Source organism: Lutra lutra, chromosome 8 (genome assembly GCF_902655055.1).
Source record: "Lutra lutra chromosome 8, mLutLut1.2, whole genome shotgun sequence".
Lineage (NCBI taxonomy): Eukaryota > Metazoa > Chordata > Mammalia > Carnivora > Mustelidae > Lutra > Lutra lutra.
Window position 1 is genome coordinate 134,297,189 of NC_062285.1, and position 13,594 is coordinate 134,310,782.

General features: G+C 59.3%; 2 protein-coding genes across 3 annotated transcripts; one reads left to right on the forward strand and one right to left on the reverse strand.

Annotated features, from left to right (window-relative positions):
• The first annotated feature begins 761 nt into the window (after positions 1-761).
• CDC42EP1 (CDC42 effector protein 1) lies at positions 762-8,805 on the forward strand. Its single transcript, XM_047742144.1, has 3 exons — positions 762-913; positions 5,414-6,175; positions 7,542-8,805. The coding sequence occupies exons 2-3, from the start codon at positions 5,713-5,715 to the stop codon at positions 8,168-8,170; spliced, it is 1,092 nt and encodes a 363-aa protein (XP_047598100.1). The 5' UTR covers positions 762-913; positions 5,414-5,712; the 3' UTR covers positions 8,171-8,805.
• Positions 8,806-9,291: 486 nt separating this feature from the next.
• On the reverse strand, positions 9,292-13,228 carry LGALS2 (galectin 2). Of its 2 annotated transcripts, XM_047742146.1 has the most exons (5): positions 13,118-13,195; positions 11,371-11,453; positions 9,987-10,143; positions 9,687-9,824; positions 9,292-9,456 (listed from the first exon to the last, which is right to left on the reverse strand). In XM_047742146.1, exons 1-5 carry the CDS (start codon positions 13,121-13,123, stop codon positions 9,448-9,450), a joined length of 393 nt encoding a protein of 130 aa, XP_047598102.1. In that variant the 5' UTR covers positions 13,124-13,195; the 3' UTR covers positions 9,292-9,447. The 2 variants fall into 2 exon arrangements, with proteins under 2 accessions (XP_047598102.1, XP_047598103.1); XM_047742147.1 differs by lacking the exon at positions 9,292-9,456 and having other exon boundaries at positions 9,678-9,824; positions 13,118-13,228.
• Positions 13,229-13,594: the final 366 nt, after the last annotated feature.

Here is a 13,594-nt window from a genome sequence, read left to right on the forward strand (position 1 = left end):
TTGGGGGATGCTCAATAAAGCTTTCAGAACCCATCCATCTCAGGTGTGGTCTTACCACCACTGTGTACCTGTTCAGCAGGCCTCCTAGGTGCTGACAGAGCAGAGAACAGCTAAGAACATAACATCTGATGCCTACTATTATCCTATTTTACAGATGGGAAACTGAGGGCCAGAAAACAGTGACTAGGGCCCGGGAGGAAATCAGGCGGTTGGGTTCTAGGGCCCCCATCCTTGACTACCACACCACACACCACTCTACAAGTTGCCTACCGGGATCTGCTCCCGGGTCTGGCTCAGTCAGGTCTTCTCCCAGCACCCCTGAGGCCTGCACTGGACTGAAAAGAATCCAGGATTGGGAGAAAAGCAGTGGACATCCCAACTTGTAGAGCTCAGGGTCTACGCGGGTCTTCCCGGCATTCAAGGCCCTGGAGACCCGAAAGGAGCGGCTGGGGAGGCCAGGAGCCAGAGTCCTCAGGTCTGCGCGCCCAGAGGCCCCGCGGGGAGCCAGTGGGGGAGGGGAGGGCTGCCGACGACGCGCGTCTCCCCACCCCCCGTCCGCCCCCGGGCACCCGCACTTTCGCCGGGTCTCCGCCTGCCCGGGGCCGCGGGCCAGAATCCCGGCCCCGCGCCCTGGCCGCCCCCCCGCCCCGCTCCGGCTCTCACCGCCCCTTGCGGCGGCCGGACTGGTGCCCCGGAGGGGGCCCGGCCCCGCCCGCGGGCGGGAGGAGCGAGGCGCGGGGAGGGAGCGCCCACACCCCGCCCCCGCCCCCGGAGCCAGCCCGCGAAGCCCGCGGCCAGGGCGGCGCAGACCGGCCCAGCCACTCGCCCAGGCTGTGCGCCGGGACGCGCTGCCGCCACCCCTGCCGCCGCGTCCGCCCCTCGGCCCCCGGCCCCCGGGGCTCGCGGAGCGAAGGTAACAGCGCCACCTGGGTGGGCGTGGACGCCGGCGGGGGTGGGGGGAACCCGGCACCCTCCTAGGCACCCGGGGGCTGAGGTGGCGGGGGGAGGCCAGGCGGCCCAAGGCGCTCCCGGTGCCAACAAGGAAGGCCCAGCCGCCGGCCGCGGGAGCAGCGCGGGGGTGCCTCCAAGTTTGGGGGTTGTTTTGTACTGTCCCCGGCGAGCGGAGGGGCGCAGAGTTGGGGTGGGTGAGCGGTAAAGCGGGCTGCGGGAGGAGGGGGCGAGCGGAGGGCCGTCTACGCTCCTTCCTGCCCTGGGAAAGGAAGGGAAGGAACGGGGAGGGGGCGATGTCCCGGAATGTCGGGCCCCTTGGCGAGGCCGGCGTGGAGAGCGGGAAGTGGGGGGCGGGAGGGACCGCTGGGGAGATGGACCAGGCACCCTGCCCCCTCCCCAACCGCCGCATTCCAAACCGAGCAGCGGATGAGGTCATCCCGTCCGGTTCCCCTCCGGCCACGGCAGCCGGCTGTCCCCTTCTCCCGCGGAGCGACCCTCCCCATTCTAAACCCCTACCTCCCAAAGGGAATGTTTTATGGCCAAAGTCTTCCCGGGGCTTCCAACGCCGACTGGCCTCGAGATTGTTCTGTCCTAGCCTCTACCAGGCAAGACCCGCGAAGTCTGAAGCCCATTTTCTAGACCGGGAAACTGAGGCCTAGAGAGGCAGAGGGACCCGCCTGAGGCCGCGCCAAGCGCCTTTCGGGGACTGGAAACCAGGACTGGGGGACACTTGGTCCGTGGCCAATCCCCTCCCCTAGTAGAGGGCTTCGGCCCTAACTTGGAGTGGTGGGCCAAGAAATGTCTCCCCCCGCCCCCCACGCTCTTCCCTCTCATTCCCCTGTGGCCCTTGGTACTCCCACCTAACCCCCTCAGTCCAGCAACAGGGTCCCCGCTGCGACTTCGGACAGCTTGATGCGCTTTTCCTGGTTTCAGTTTGCCCGTCTCTCCACGTGCGGTGGGTGTGGGGGCTTTAAGGGCCAAGAGGGTCCCCAGGGAGTTAATCTTTTATTCTAGGACCGGTCCTGACCCAGGCAGGGCCGCGCTGTCCAGCGGTACTGGTGGTGTTACCTAGCTGGACACAGGTGGCGAGGGGACTGTGTGCATGTGCGTGGCCTCCCTGGTGACAGGTGGCGCGCTGGCAGGCACGCGGGTGACCCCCCAGGTGAGCCCGTGGGTGCAGGCGCCCCGCCTCTGCCCTCCCCCAATGTCAGACCGCCCCCTCCCTCCACCGCACCACGGAGCCTCCACAGCGGCCCCTGTCGGCCGCTGTGAGAGCGTGGTCCCTGCCTCCCGCCTCAAACCTTGTCCGTTGCGGTCATGACCACCATTGAGTAACCTCTTCCCAAGTGCTTCCTCCTGACTATCCTCTGTAGACTAAATACAAGGACTGCTGGGACTTTGAGGCTGCTCGCTGACCACTCCTGCCTGGGTCACGGGCACTGAATCCACGCAGCTGGGTCTCCTGCCTCCCAGGCCTGCCCTTCCTGAACTCAGCTGCTGGGCATTGCCACCTCCAACAACCATCCCTGGGCCCTTGTGGTCCTGCCTCTGCCCTGGCATTTACTAGTGATGGTGACAGAATCCCAGGGAGGCTCCCGGCCATGGCACTTTCTTTGCTCTGTGACTTGGGGCCGGTCAGTCCCCTTTTCTGCACCTCATTTTGTTCACCTGTAAAATGGGTGTCCTGAGAGTTAACAGGTAGTAATTCTGGGCTGGTGGGAGGAAGTAGGCCTTGCACTGGGACACCTGGAGCCCCTCTTCCTCCAGGGCCAGGTGGGTGCATCTGATCTTCCCCAATAAACCCTGCAGTCAGCACCTGGCGCCAAGTAGCTGGGACCAAGAGGGCCCTGAATGAGAGGTGTTAGTGCTGGAGTGTTGGGTTTGAGCTGGGGCTGCTCTGCTCCAGGAACTGGGGCTCTTACAGCTCCTCTGGGGAAGGACCAGCTCTTGATGTTTTTCTTGTTTTCCACGTGGGAAAAGAGGTCCCCAGTAGCAATGCCCTGCCCTTGACCCCACAACCACTCTACAGGCAAGGTTTCTTTCTTGCAGTGTGCAAGGTAGAGGGTGAGGACAGACCTTCCAGAGGCATCTGGGAGGCAGGAGCATCCTAAGACTGGGGCAGAAGCTGGGCTCGCAAGTCAAAGTGGCCATGGGGATTCGGTGGGCACCAGGGTCCCTTTTGCTGAGACAAGAGCAGCCACTTCGAGGTGGGGGCTGGGAGAGCAGTGGGTGTAGCCACAAGGCAGACATAGGGACCCCTCACATGGCATCTCAGGGTGACCCCCCCAGTTCCTTCCCCCTCCCCAAAAGTCATCCCTCATCTCTGCAGAGCTCGGAAACCTGGAAACCTGGCCCCTGCCGTGTACCTGCTAGGTGACCTTGGCCAAGTCCCTTCCCTCTGAACCTTGGCTCTCCCTGTAAAAATGGGCTAACCCCTCAGCTTTGCGGGGCTCTAGGAGTCCTATGACGTTATGTACTGGTTGGCCAACTGCAGAGCGCTCCGTAACTTAGCAAACATTCCACGAGGACTTGGTGCCGGGGGTGCCAGGGAAAAGGATGATTCACACAGCCCCCCCCCAGGGGGAGGAGTTAGCGTCGGGGGAGGATCCGAAGGTGGGAAGGGAAGAGAATGTAGTCAGAGAACAAAGCAAGCTTTGTTTTATTGCTTTCTTTGTTTTTATCTTGTTATTTAACCTATTTTGAATTTCAAATAACATTGAGAGGGCAGTATTGAGATTTTTCTGCTTGGAGGTGGCTGCAAAATTAAAAAAAAAAAAAAGTTGAGGCACAGATCTAGGTGTTCTTGTTAAGGATTATTATCAACTTTTATCAGCTGAGGTCCCAGGCCCTTGGCAGTAGGTGACTTGCTCAAGGTCATACGGTGAAGCTTTTTCCCACCCACCGACCTACCTGCCCTCCCTTGGAAGGTGGCAAGGGGGGGAATCTTTCGGCAGGAAGGTCATTGTAGCTATCTGCTGCGATTGAACCCCTGTTGATATGGCACTTGCCACGTGCAGAGCCCAAGCTGGGTGCCAGGAGGGAGGGAGACAGGAACAGCGAGACCTCGGCCACACCTTCACAGTGTGTTGCCAATTTGGGGAAACAAGACCGGGCTCCAGGAGCCAGTCAAAGGCTTTGTGAGTCAGAGGCTCTGAGTTCAAGTTTTGACTAGCTCTCTTGATGTGACCTGAGTTCAAGTCTCGATAGCTCTCTTGAGATGACCTTGGACCATCTCTGAGCCACAGGAAAACCAGAGATCAGACCACAGGCTCATAGGCCTTCTCCAGGGATGGGATCAGACCAAGAGAAGCTTAGAGAAGGATGGGGCATGTGGGGGGGGGGGGGCAGGGGAGAGCAAGGAATAGCTTTCGGCACCAACTAAGCTTTTTCCAAAACTTGTTCCCTGACAGCAAGTCTCCTGCCTCAATTTGAAAATAGTAAAGTTCTTCCCTGCGGGCCTACTCAGAGCCTTGAATCTGCTCAGGCATGCAATGGACAGCTGGGAAAAGCCACTTTTGACCACAGGATCCTTTTTCTGGGAAGCACCTTGAAGGCGGAGGGTTCTGAGAAACCTTGGTGCAGGCTGTTTACACAGCAGTTCCCAAAGCCCGTGGCAGGGCACTACCTCCCTCCTGGCCTCTCTGAGTGGAAGACAGTTTTACCCACAGAGAAGGAGTGGTGATTTGCTCAGTCTGGCAGCGGAGGAGACTAGCTTGGGGCTCAAGAACTCTGAGTTGGTGGGGTGGAGTAAGGGATGGGCTGTGCCTTGGCCTTTTTTTTTTTTTTTTTTTTAAACAGAAGAAACTTTTTTTTTTTTAAGATTTTATTTATTTAGTTGACACAGAGACACAGCGGGAGAGGGAACACAAGCAAGGCGAGTGAGAGGGAGAAGCAAGCTTCCCGCTGAGCAGGAAGCCTGATTCGGGGCTTCATCCTAGGACCCTGGAATCATGACCTGAGCCCAAGGCAGACGCTTAATGGCTGAGCCACCCAGGTGCCCCTGCCTTGGACTTTTGACCGTGTAGACTCCTGCAAGTCAGTTCACTTCTTGGTGCCGCCATTGCTGTAAAACAGTACCTCCTCCCTCAGGGCTGTCATGTGAGTTTCATTAGTGACAGAGGTAATTTATCAGCACTTAGTAGGCATGTCACAGATGGGTGGCTGTAAGGACCATCCACGCTTCTTCTTCCTGCTGCACATCTCGAGTGGACAGCTGGGTGGATTATTCTGTCCCCCCTCCCAGTGGACCCTGCTCAGTGGCAACCACAATGCCGACCTTAAACCTGTCGTTTCCTTTGCCTACTCTTCAATGTCAGGTGCCCGGAATTATATAGCGCATCCTCCTCGTGCATTGGAAGTGACCCCCATCTCTGTCTGGTGGATGTAGTCCCCTGCTCTCCCTCGAGATGATTTGGACCCAGGATCCCCCCGGGCCCACCATCATTTTCTCTCTTTCTTTCAGGAATCTACCCCTGGGCAGAGAGGGGCTGACCACACTCAAGACACAACCTGTCCCTTCCCTGTTCTGAGACCGAACACCTACGGGGCCTTCCCTGGGGCCAGGAGGCAGGCCCCAGGGAGAGAACAGCCATGGGCCTTCCACAGCCGCAGCCTTTGGGGGTGACACCTTAGGAGCGCAGGGGGCGAGGGGGACAGCTTTCGTGCACCCCCTTCTGCAGGGAAGGAGGGAGCTGAGACGGGGACCCCGAGCCCAAGCCCCGGGCAGGGGCATGGACCAGCAGCTGTGAAGAGCCAGAGCTGATGCCAGGTCCCCAGGGGGCAGGAAGAGCCCCCGCCATGAGCCTGGGCAAGCTCTCACCCGTGGGCTGGGTGTCCAGCTCGCACGGGAAGAGGCGGCTAACGGCAGACATGATCAGCCCCCCGCTTGGGGACTTCCGCCACACCATGCACGTGGGCCGTGGCGGGGATGTCTTCGGCGACACCTCCTTTCTCAGCAACCACGGGGGCAACTCGGGGAGCACTCACCGCTCACCCCGAAGCTTCCTGGCCAAGAAGCTCCAGCAGGTGCGGCGGGTGGGGGCGCCGCCCCGGCGGATGGCCTCCCCACCCGCACCCTCCCCTGCTCCACCCGCGGTCTCCCCGATCATCAAGAACGCCATCTCCCTGCCCCAGCTCAACCAGGCCGCCTACGACAGCCTCGCGGTGGGCAAATTCACCTTCGACCGCAGTCCTGCCAGCTCCATGGACGGCCGCTCCAGTTACGGTGAGGGCCCAGGCTCGCTGCTTATTCTGTAGGTGTTGAAAGGGTTTGATGGGTCAGCCCAGCCTCCAAGTGGCCGCTTTTCCCCCACGTTAGTTTGGTTTCCCCACGGAGGTCAGGCCCAGTCTGCAGACCGTGGATGGGGTGGGGGCCAAGGGGCACAAGCCAGCTCACTCCCCAAAACCCAAAACACACTGAGGTTGAGAGGTGAGGAGCTTGGGTTGGAGTCCTATGGGCCTCTAACCTGCTCCACTGTGTCCGGGCCCCTGGCCAAGCCAGCCCATCCCCTCCTGTCCCCTTCAACGGAAGCAGCCCTCTTGAATCAGAATGACAGAGTGGATAGACTGGGAGTCTGGGCTCAGGATTAAAATCCTGGTTCTGCCTGATGTCCGACAAGGCAGCTGGCCTCTATCAGGTCAAGGCCTGGCCTGTATCATGGGTCCACAAGGGTCGTTGCTGGGATCCACAGATGGGATAACATGCATCAGGTATGGGCCCAAGTCGCAGAGTAGGTGCTTAGGACACAGGACTCACTGCTGTGTTGTTATTTGAACAGAAGTTCCTGTAACTTGGCCAGTTTGGAAAAAACACTCCCAGGGACAATAGCCAGAAGTCCCTCCTGTTGTGGGGCGAGTGGCCAGGGCCACTTGGGAGCCACTGCTCAGCTCACCTGGGAAGTGGAGCCCCTGTTGCCCCCTGGTGGCCATTCCCTGCCATGTGGCTTTGCCTCACCGCCAGGGGTTTCCTCCAGTGCTCCGCCTCCCCACTGCGCTGCTCAGATCTCCCATGGGGGGCTGGTCGGCAGTAAACACCCCGGGCCTTGGGCCTGGCGGTCTTGGAGCGAGACTGTGGTCCAGAGGTCCTTCGCAGGACATCTGCCTGTCCTTTGGGTCTGTGATTTCTGTGCAGTCAGATCCTGGTTGCTGTTTCTTTTCCTGTGCCTACCAACCAGCCCACGAGCTGTGGGTTCGCCTGCAACCCTCAGCCCCTGTCATGGAAGGGGACCAGGGACCATGACCATCAGTTGGGACTGAGAGCCAGGAGGTTTGAGCTCCAGACTTGGCTCCACCACCTCAGACTCTGTGCCCCAGGGCAAGCCTTTCCCCTTGTCTCCGACTGAGTCTTACTTCCTTAATGTGCAAAATGGGAGTGAGGACTGTGTGTCCATTTTCCACTTCTAGACTTGATAAGAAGATCCTATGAGAGACTCCAGGGTTCACTATATTGGAAAAAGGGGAGAAACTGAGGCCAGATGGGACGAGTGACATGCTAGAGGCCACATAGCAACCTGGGCCCGGTCCTGGCTCTCCCCTCCCCAGTTCCTGGTTAGGGACCCCAGCTATGACCCTGCTCCCCATTTTTCTTCCAGGCGTGGACTCTGGGTTCTGCACTATCTCCCGCCTGCCTCGCCAGGAAAAGCCTCGTGACCGAGACCGTGATAGTACCTTCCCCCCGGAGTCTGGGCTTCACCGCTCTGACTCCCTCCTGTCCTTCCACCTGGACCTCGACCTTGGCCCATCTCTCCTCAGTGAGCTGCTTGGGGTCATGAGCCTTTCAGAAGCCTCTGCAGCTGAGACCCCACCCCCCACCACAAGCCCCCCGGCCCCTGCCACCAGTCCTCCAGCCCCTGCTTCAAGCCCCCAACCCCTTGGACACTGCCCCAATGGGGTAACTACTGGGTTGGGCCCAGCAGCTGAGATGAGGGCCAGCCCGGTGGAAGAGTATCCCCGTGCACCTGCTCACATGGCCCCTGGCAGGCACTGGGGAGCAGGCTGGGGAGACAGGAACAGGGACAGGCAGGACAGCCGCCACCACACTGAGATAGATTCCTGGCCAGAGCCCAGGAAGGTGCTTCCCCAGGCTCGGGCTTCTTGGGAGAGCCTGGACGAAGAGTGGGGGGCTCCCCAGGCAGCCAGCAGGACCCCCGTGCCCAGCACAGTGCAAGCAAACACCTTCGAGTTTGCTGATGCTGAGGAGGACGATGAAGTCAAGGTGTGAGCTCAGGACCCTGCCTGGGCCCAGGGCGCCGCCCAGGAACAGCCCAGGTGCAGAGCCTGCACCTGACAACTAGGTCTCCCGGTGATTGATGGGAGAGCCGAGTCGCCCCCCAGCTCCTCCGCACCTCTGCAGGACAGACGAGGGAGGGAGGCCGGAGGAGACCAGGCTCATTCTGGGTCCTGCTGGGCTGCCTTGCCCTGTTCCCCCTGCCACTCTGGACCCACAGCCATTCCTGAGGCCCACCCCCACCCCTGTGCCACCCCCCCCCCCCCCCCCCCCCCCCGCTGGTTGTGGAGGGCCCAGCCTCACAGTGCAGCCTTTGTGCTGGAAAAACTGTCCTTGGTGGGGGTAGAAGGGGGGGCAGCGGGGTGCATACCACACAGGGCCTTTGTCTCCTCTCCCAAAGGGACCGCCTGTCCCTAGCTTCATCCTAGAGCTGCCCCCAGCAGGGTCCCTGCTGCATGCCCCAGAGCCCCAGCCCTTGCCTAAGGCTGCTTCCCTGACATTACAAACCTAACCCCTGACTTATCCCAAAAGTCTCAGAGAAAAGTCAGGTGTGACCTCACAGGGGAGGAATCCCACCTTCCTGTGCACCCCAGACCCGCTTCTGGGTCCTGATTAAAAAAAAGCTTTTTGATAAAAGGTGTCCTGCAAGATGCTTGGGGACCTGGGAGAACAGGTCCCCATCCACCTGCTTAAACGGCCTCCCGTCATGTTTGGAAAAACCAAAGAATCACGCCGACTCTCCACACCCCCCCATCACCCACACCCCCGGGGGCCCCCAGTGAGGGGAGGGGCCGAGGCAGGGGGTAATGAGTAACCAGATTGGAATGAATGTTCCCGTGATAAAGAGGCCCAGGTGGGAGCCTTATCTGCAGTTCCTGGAACAGCCCCTGGCCCAGGTGCCTGGAACCAGGGCCTGCCCCATGATCCCAGGGGGCAGCTTGGCGCTCGGTCTGGTGATAATCGAAGACAAATAGGCAGCAGTGGGTGCTCGCAATGTTTGGGAGCACGTCCCAACCCCCACCTTGCAGCCCTGTGACCTCGAGCCTCAGTTTCCTTCTCCGTAGCATGAGGATGCTGAGGGCGTGACAATGTATGGAAAACACTGGCCATGGAAAGACTGGCTAAAGACAGGTTCTTTTGTTGGTTCTTAGCCTCAGGGGAGTAGAGGAGGGTCCCAGGGGCAGGAACCACTGGTCCTGTGTGAGTGGGTAGAGAAGCCTGGGAGAGGGCATCTGCACCCGGGGTCTTCACTCCAGGGAGGTGCTGTCCCCTTAGTCGATCTTTTTTTTTTTTTTTAAAGATTTTTTTTATTTATTCATTTGACAGAGAGAGAGAGAGAGAGAGATCACAAGCAGGCAGAGCGGCAGGCAGAGAGAGAGAGGAGGAAGCAGGTTCACTGATGAGCAGAGAGCCCGATGTGGAGCTCGATCCCAGGACCCTGAGATCATGACCTGAGCTGAAGGCAGAGGCTTAACCCACTGAGCCACCCAGGTGCCCCCCCTTAGTCGATCTTGAAGGAGGAGACGCTCAGCCCGTCCAGCACGCTCAGGTAGCTCAGGTGGCTGTGGCCCAGCCTGTTAGGAAAGGTCAGCTGGTGCCCATCTGGCAGGTTCACTTCGAATCCATCATTCCCAAAGGTCACGGTGATCTGTGGAGGGAGGAGGGTGTCAGGGAGGAGGAGGCCCCGGAAGTGGGCCGGGGCGGCCGCGGTGGCTCAAAACAGTGCCAACATGTGTCTAGGCCAGGGGGCCCTACCCTCTGGGCTCTCCCAGTGACCTCCTCCTCAGGCGCTTTTCCCCTTCGACCTCACCTTGACCTCTGACCCGGGGCTGAAGCACATGTGACCTTCCCGTTGCTCCTGCCCCCAGCTGCCATCCCTCGAGTTGCAGACGATAGTGGACTCACTGAAGCGTGGGTTGAAATGCAGGTTGAGCTTCTCTGACTCCTGGCCCAGATTGATCACAAATCTGTCGGGTGGGGGGGAAGGGTGACAAGTCAGGATTGGAGGCCAGCCCTGGGGGAAACTGCTTGGGTTGACCACAAGCTGAAAGGATCACGAGAGAAAGTGTTAATTGCAGCCTGTGCCTTAAAACAAAGGAGGCGACAACCCCGTCAAACTTAGCATGGGGAGTACCAAGTTCGTTTGGTGCCCAGACTCAGGCTCTGGAGAGGAGAGTCACTGAGAGTGACAGTCTCCGGGATGGGAGATGCCCATCCTTGGCGGGGGGGGGGGGGGGGGGGGGGGGGGGGGAACTGCTGTCCTCAGGTATCTGGAGGCCTATTGAGTTTGGCCCTAAACATTTAAGCTAAGGTTTAAACGTTAAATGTGAGCTCCCTGTCATTGCAGGTGCTCAATCAGGGCTTGTGTGAGTTCTTGACCGCATCACTACAGCCTGGCTTAGGCTGTCAAGGTGCCTGAGAGTAGCACACGCTGTGTCACAAAGAGGGTGCCTTCAGAGGGGGGTCTCAGACCCGAGGACTCACAAATGTCTGTAAACTTGAGGAACCCAAGTAGGAGGAGGGGGTGACCTAGCTCTTGGGTCCTCCCGCCTACATCAGCCCGCCCCTTCCCAACCAGAAGCTCATGGAGATTGGTCCCAAGAAAGTCTCTACCGGTTTAGCACACAGGTAGACCCTGACGCTGAGCTGTAACACAGAGAGGGTCACTGAGGCCCCTTATAATGGAGAGGAGGCAAGTGAGACCCCTTGGCGCCTCCTGGTGGCTGTCTCTGGTGTAACGTGAGAGGCTGGCCCTCTGCCCGTTCAGCGGGGTAAAGAGGGTGATGGAGGAAGCGGGCGTGGGCTTCCAGTAGATAACCTGACCCCTGGGGGACTGGGCAGAGCTCCAGGGGACTCTCCACCTGCCCCTTCAACATCTTTGGAGACCATCTTTGGGGATTGAGCATATAGCATGAGCTGTGAAATTCTGAGGGTCCCCAAGCAGCTTCAGCAGTGAAGGCAGGCCCCTCACAGGAGGGGAGTCAGCGGGGGCATGGGAGGGTGTGAGAGTGAGCAAGGATGTAAAAAAGGCCACTTTGGCCTGAGGTCGCTGTTCTCTGTGTGCATCTCACCGGGCTGCCCTGCTGGCTGCCACCTTCCAGGCCTGTTGGGGCCTGTGGACAGCTCCCCTGCCCCCTTCTGCCCCACCCCCCCACCCCCGCTCCCCGCCACTCCCCGCCCTCCCCCTTGCTCACCCATCAGCATCACTGGCAATCTTGCCCTTGATCTTCAGGGTTGTCCCCAACTTCATGTCCATGTTCGTTATCTCAAATTTTCCCTGTGCCGACAGAGAAGCATTCCACAAAAAGCCCATCACACGCGTGCCCGGAGCCTTTCTGCCGGCGGCGCCCACTCACAAGCACCGTCTCGTGGGGCTGCACACTCAAGGACACCAAGCTGGGAAGGGTTCCCCCACCATTAATATAAGAGATTTGGACTGGGTGCTCTCTGGAGCAGGAGGGAAGAGAGGGCAGGGATGGGATGAGCGGAGAAGCAGAAAGAGGGTCGGGAAGGTCTCTGGGCCACAGAGCTCCCCCCCACCCCCAGACGCCGAGGACAGGGACGACGTCATTCCTGCCACACATGACCCGACCCGTGGCATTCACGTTCTGCATCTTTTTTTTCTTTTTTAAGATTGTATTTATTTATTTGACAGAGAGATCGTGAGCACAAGTTGGCAGAGCGGCAGGCAGAGGGAGAGGGAGAAGCAGGCTCCCTGCTGAGCAGGGACCCTAAATCCCAGGACCCTGGGATCATGACCTGAGCCGAAGGTAGCCGCTCAACCGACTGAGCCACCCAGGTGCCCCACACATTCTGCATCTTATCCGTCCTGGCTTGAATGGTGTTTCCCAAAAAGTCATGGCCACCTAACACCCGAGGCTGTGACCTATCTGGAGATAGGGTCTTTGCAGCTGCAATCAAGTTAAGAATTGCTTAGGGCGGGCCTTAAGCCCAATATGACTGGCATCCTGATAAGCAAAGGGAAAGTGGGTCCAGGGGCACAGACATGCAGAGGAGAAGGTTCTGAGGACAGAGGCAGAGATGGGAGCCGTCCGGCAACAGCCAAGGACCACCGGACTCCCCGAAACCACCGGAAGCTGGAAGAGACCAGAAAGGATCCTTGCCTGGAGCCTTCAGGGGAGACCTGACCCTGCCAACCCCTGGATTTCAGACTTCTACCCTCTGAAACTCTGAATCAATGTGTTACGGCAGCCACGGGACACTAAGACAACTTCTGAACCTCAGACGCCGTCTGTGACCAGTTCCACAAAGGCAGGAAACTGAGGCTCAGAGAGGGAGAGTGACTGGTCTGAAGCCACACAGCCAGCTGTGACAAAGAACCAGGGACCGCAAAGAGGATCCACTCAAACTCCTGCACTTCACAGGTGGTGACCTTGGGCCACTTCCTCCCCCAGCCTCAGTTTCTTCATCTTTGGAAAGCTCAGTCGAGAGGCGCCTGGATGGCTCAGTCGGTTCGCCTGCCTTGGTCTCAGGTCACCATCTCGGAGTCCTGAGTTTGAGGCCCCGCTCAGCAGGGAGGCTGTTTCTCCTTCTGCCCCTCCCCCTGCTCGTGTGCATGCTCTCTCCCTCTCCCTCAAATAAATAAATAATTTTTTTTAAAACTCAGTGGGTGTTGGCAATTATTATTACTCCTAATATTATTATTATTATTATGGATAAGCAACGGAGTGTAGAGAGGGGGAGAGGCAGGTGCGGGCTCCCGCTGCAGGGTGGTGGGAAGAGCAGAAAACACCCCTGCGACAGGGCAGTGGAGGCCATCGGTCTGTCTGTCCCACTCAGTCACTATACAGATAGGGAAACGGAGGCCCAGAGTAGGGCAGTGATGCTCTCTACTCCAGCCCCCCTCCCCACCAAGCTGCTGTGCTCAGGCAGAGATCCGGGAACAGAGGAGGGGAGCAGCCGGGAAGCCGGCATCCTCACCGACATGGTGGCAGCTCCTGGCCGCTGCTCTCAGGGGCTCCTGGAGGCCTGGGCTCAGGATCGCACTTCCTGGCCCAGTTTATATTCTAGAATATTACACATTAACTCCCTCAAGGCCATCAATGGGGACTTTGGTCCCTTCTGCCGGGTGTCTCTCCACGGGCATCTCCCAGTACCCAGAGCAAACAGGTGAGACGCTTCTCACCTGGGTGTGCCCAGCCCCACCCAGAGCATCCTCCGGACTTCCCTTCTCCCAGCTTCCTCCAGCCTCCAGCCTCCCCCCCACCCCCCCACCCGCCCCTCTTCACCCAGCCTCCAGACCCCCTGCTCCTAACCGCCCACCCCCTGCCCAGCCCAGCCAGCACAAATCCCGTGTGAGCTTGGCAAGCCACCCGAGGTCCCAAGCCCTGCTTCCTCATCCTCAGAGACTTGCTCTGTAAAAAAAAAACCTCGAAGCTTCTCATTTTCTCTGATGTC

What these genes read in the sequence shown, in the direction of transcription:
- CDC42EP1 (XM_047742144.1), top strand. Translation starts at nt 5,713, where the DNA reads ATGCCAGGTCCCCAGGGGGCAGGAAGAGCCCCCGCCATGAGCCTGGGC. An exon ending in GGACGGCCGCTCCAGTTACG is followed by an intron (nt 6,176 to 7,541) that starts GTGAGGGCCCAG and finishes TTTTTCTTCCAG; the next exon opens with GCGTGGACTCTGGGTTCTGC.
- LGALS2 (XM_047742146.1), bottom strand. An exon ending in ATTGCCAGTGATGCTGATGG is followed by an intron (nt 10,144 to 11,370) that starts GTGAGCAAGGGG and finishes CCCACCCGACAG; the next exon opens with ATTTGTGATCAATCTGGGCC. An exon ending in GCCCCGGGTCAGAGGTCAAG is followed by an intron (nt 9,825 to 9,986) that starts GTGAGGTCGAAG and finishes CTCCCTCCACAG; the next exon opens with ATCACCGTGACCTTTGGGAA.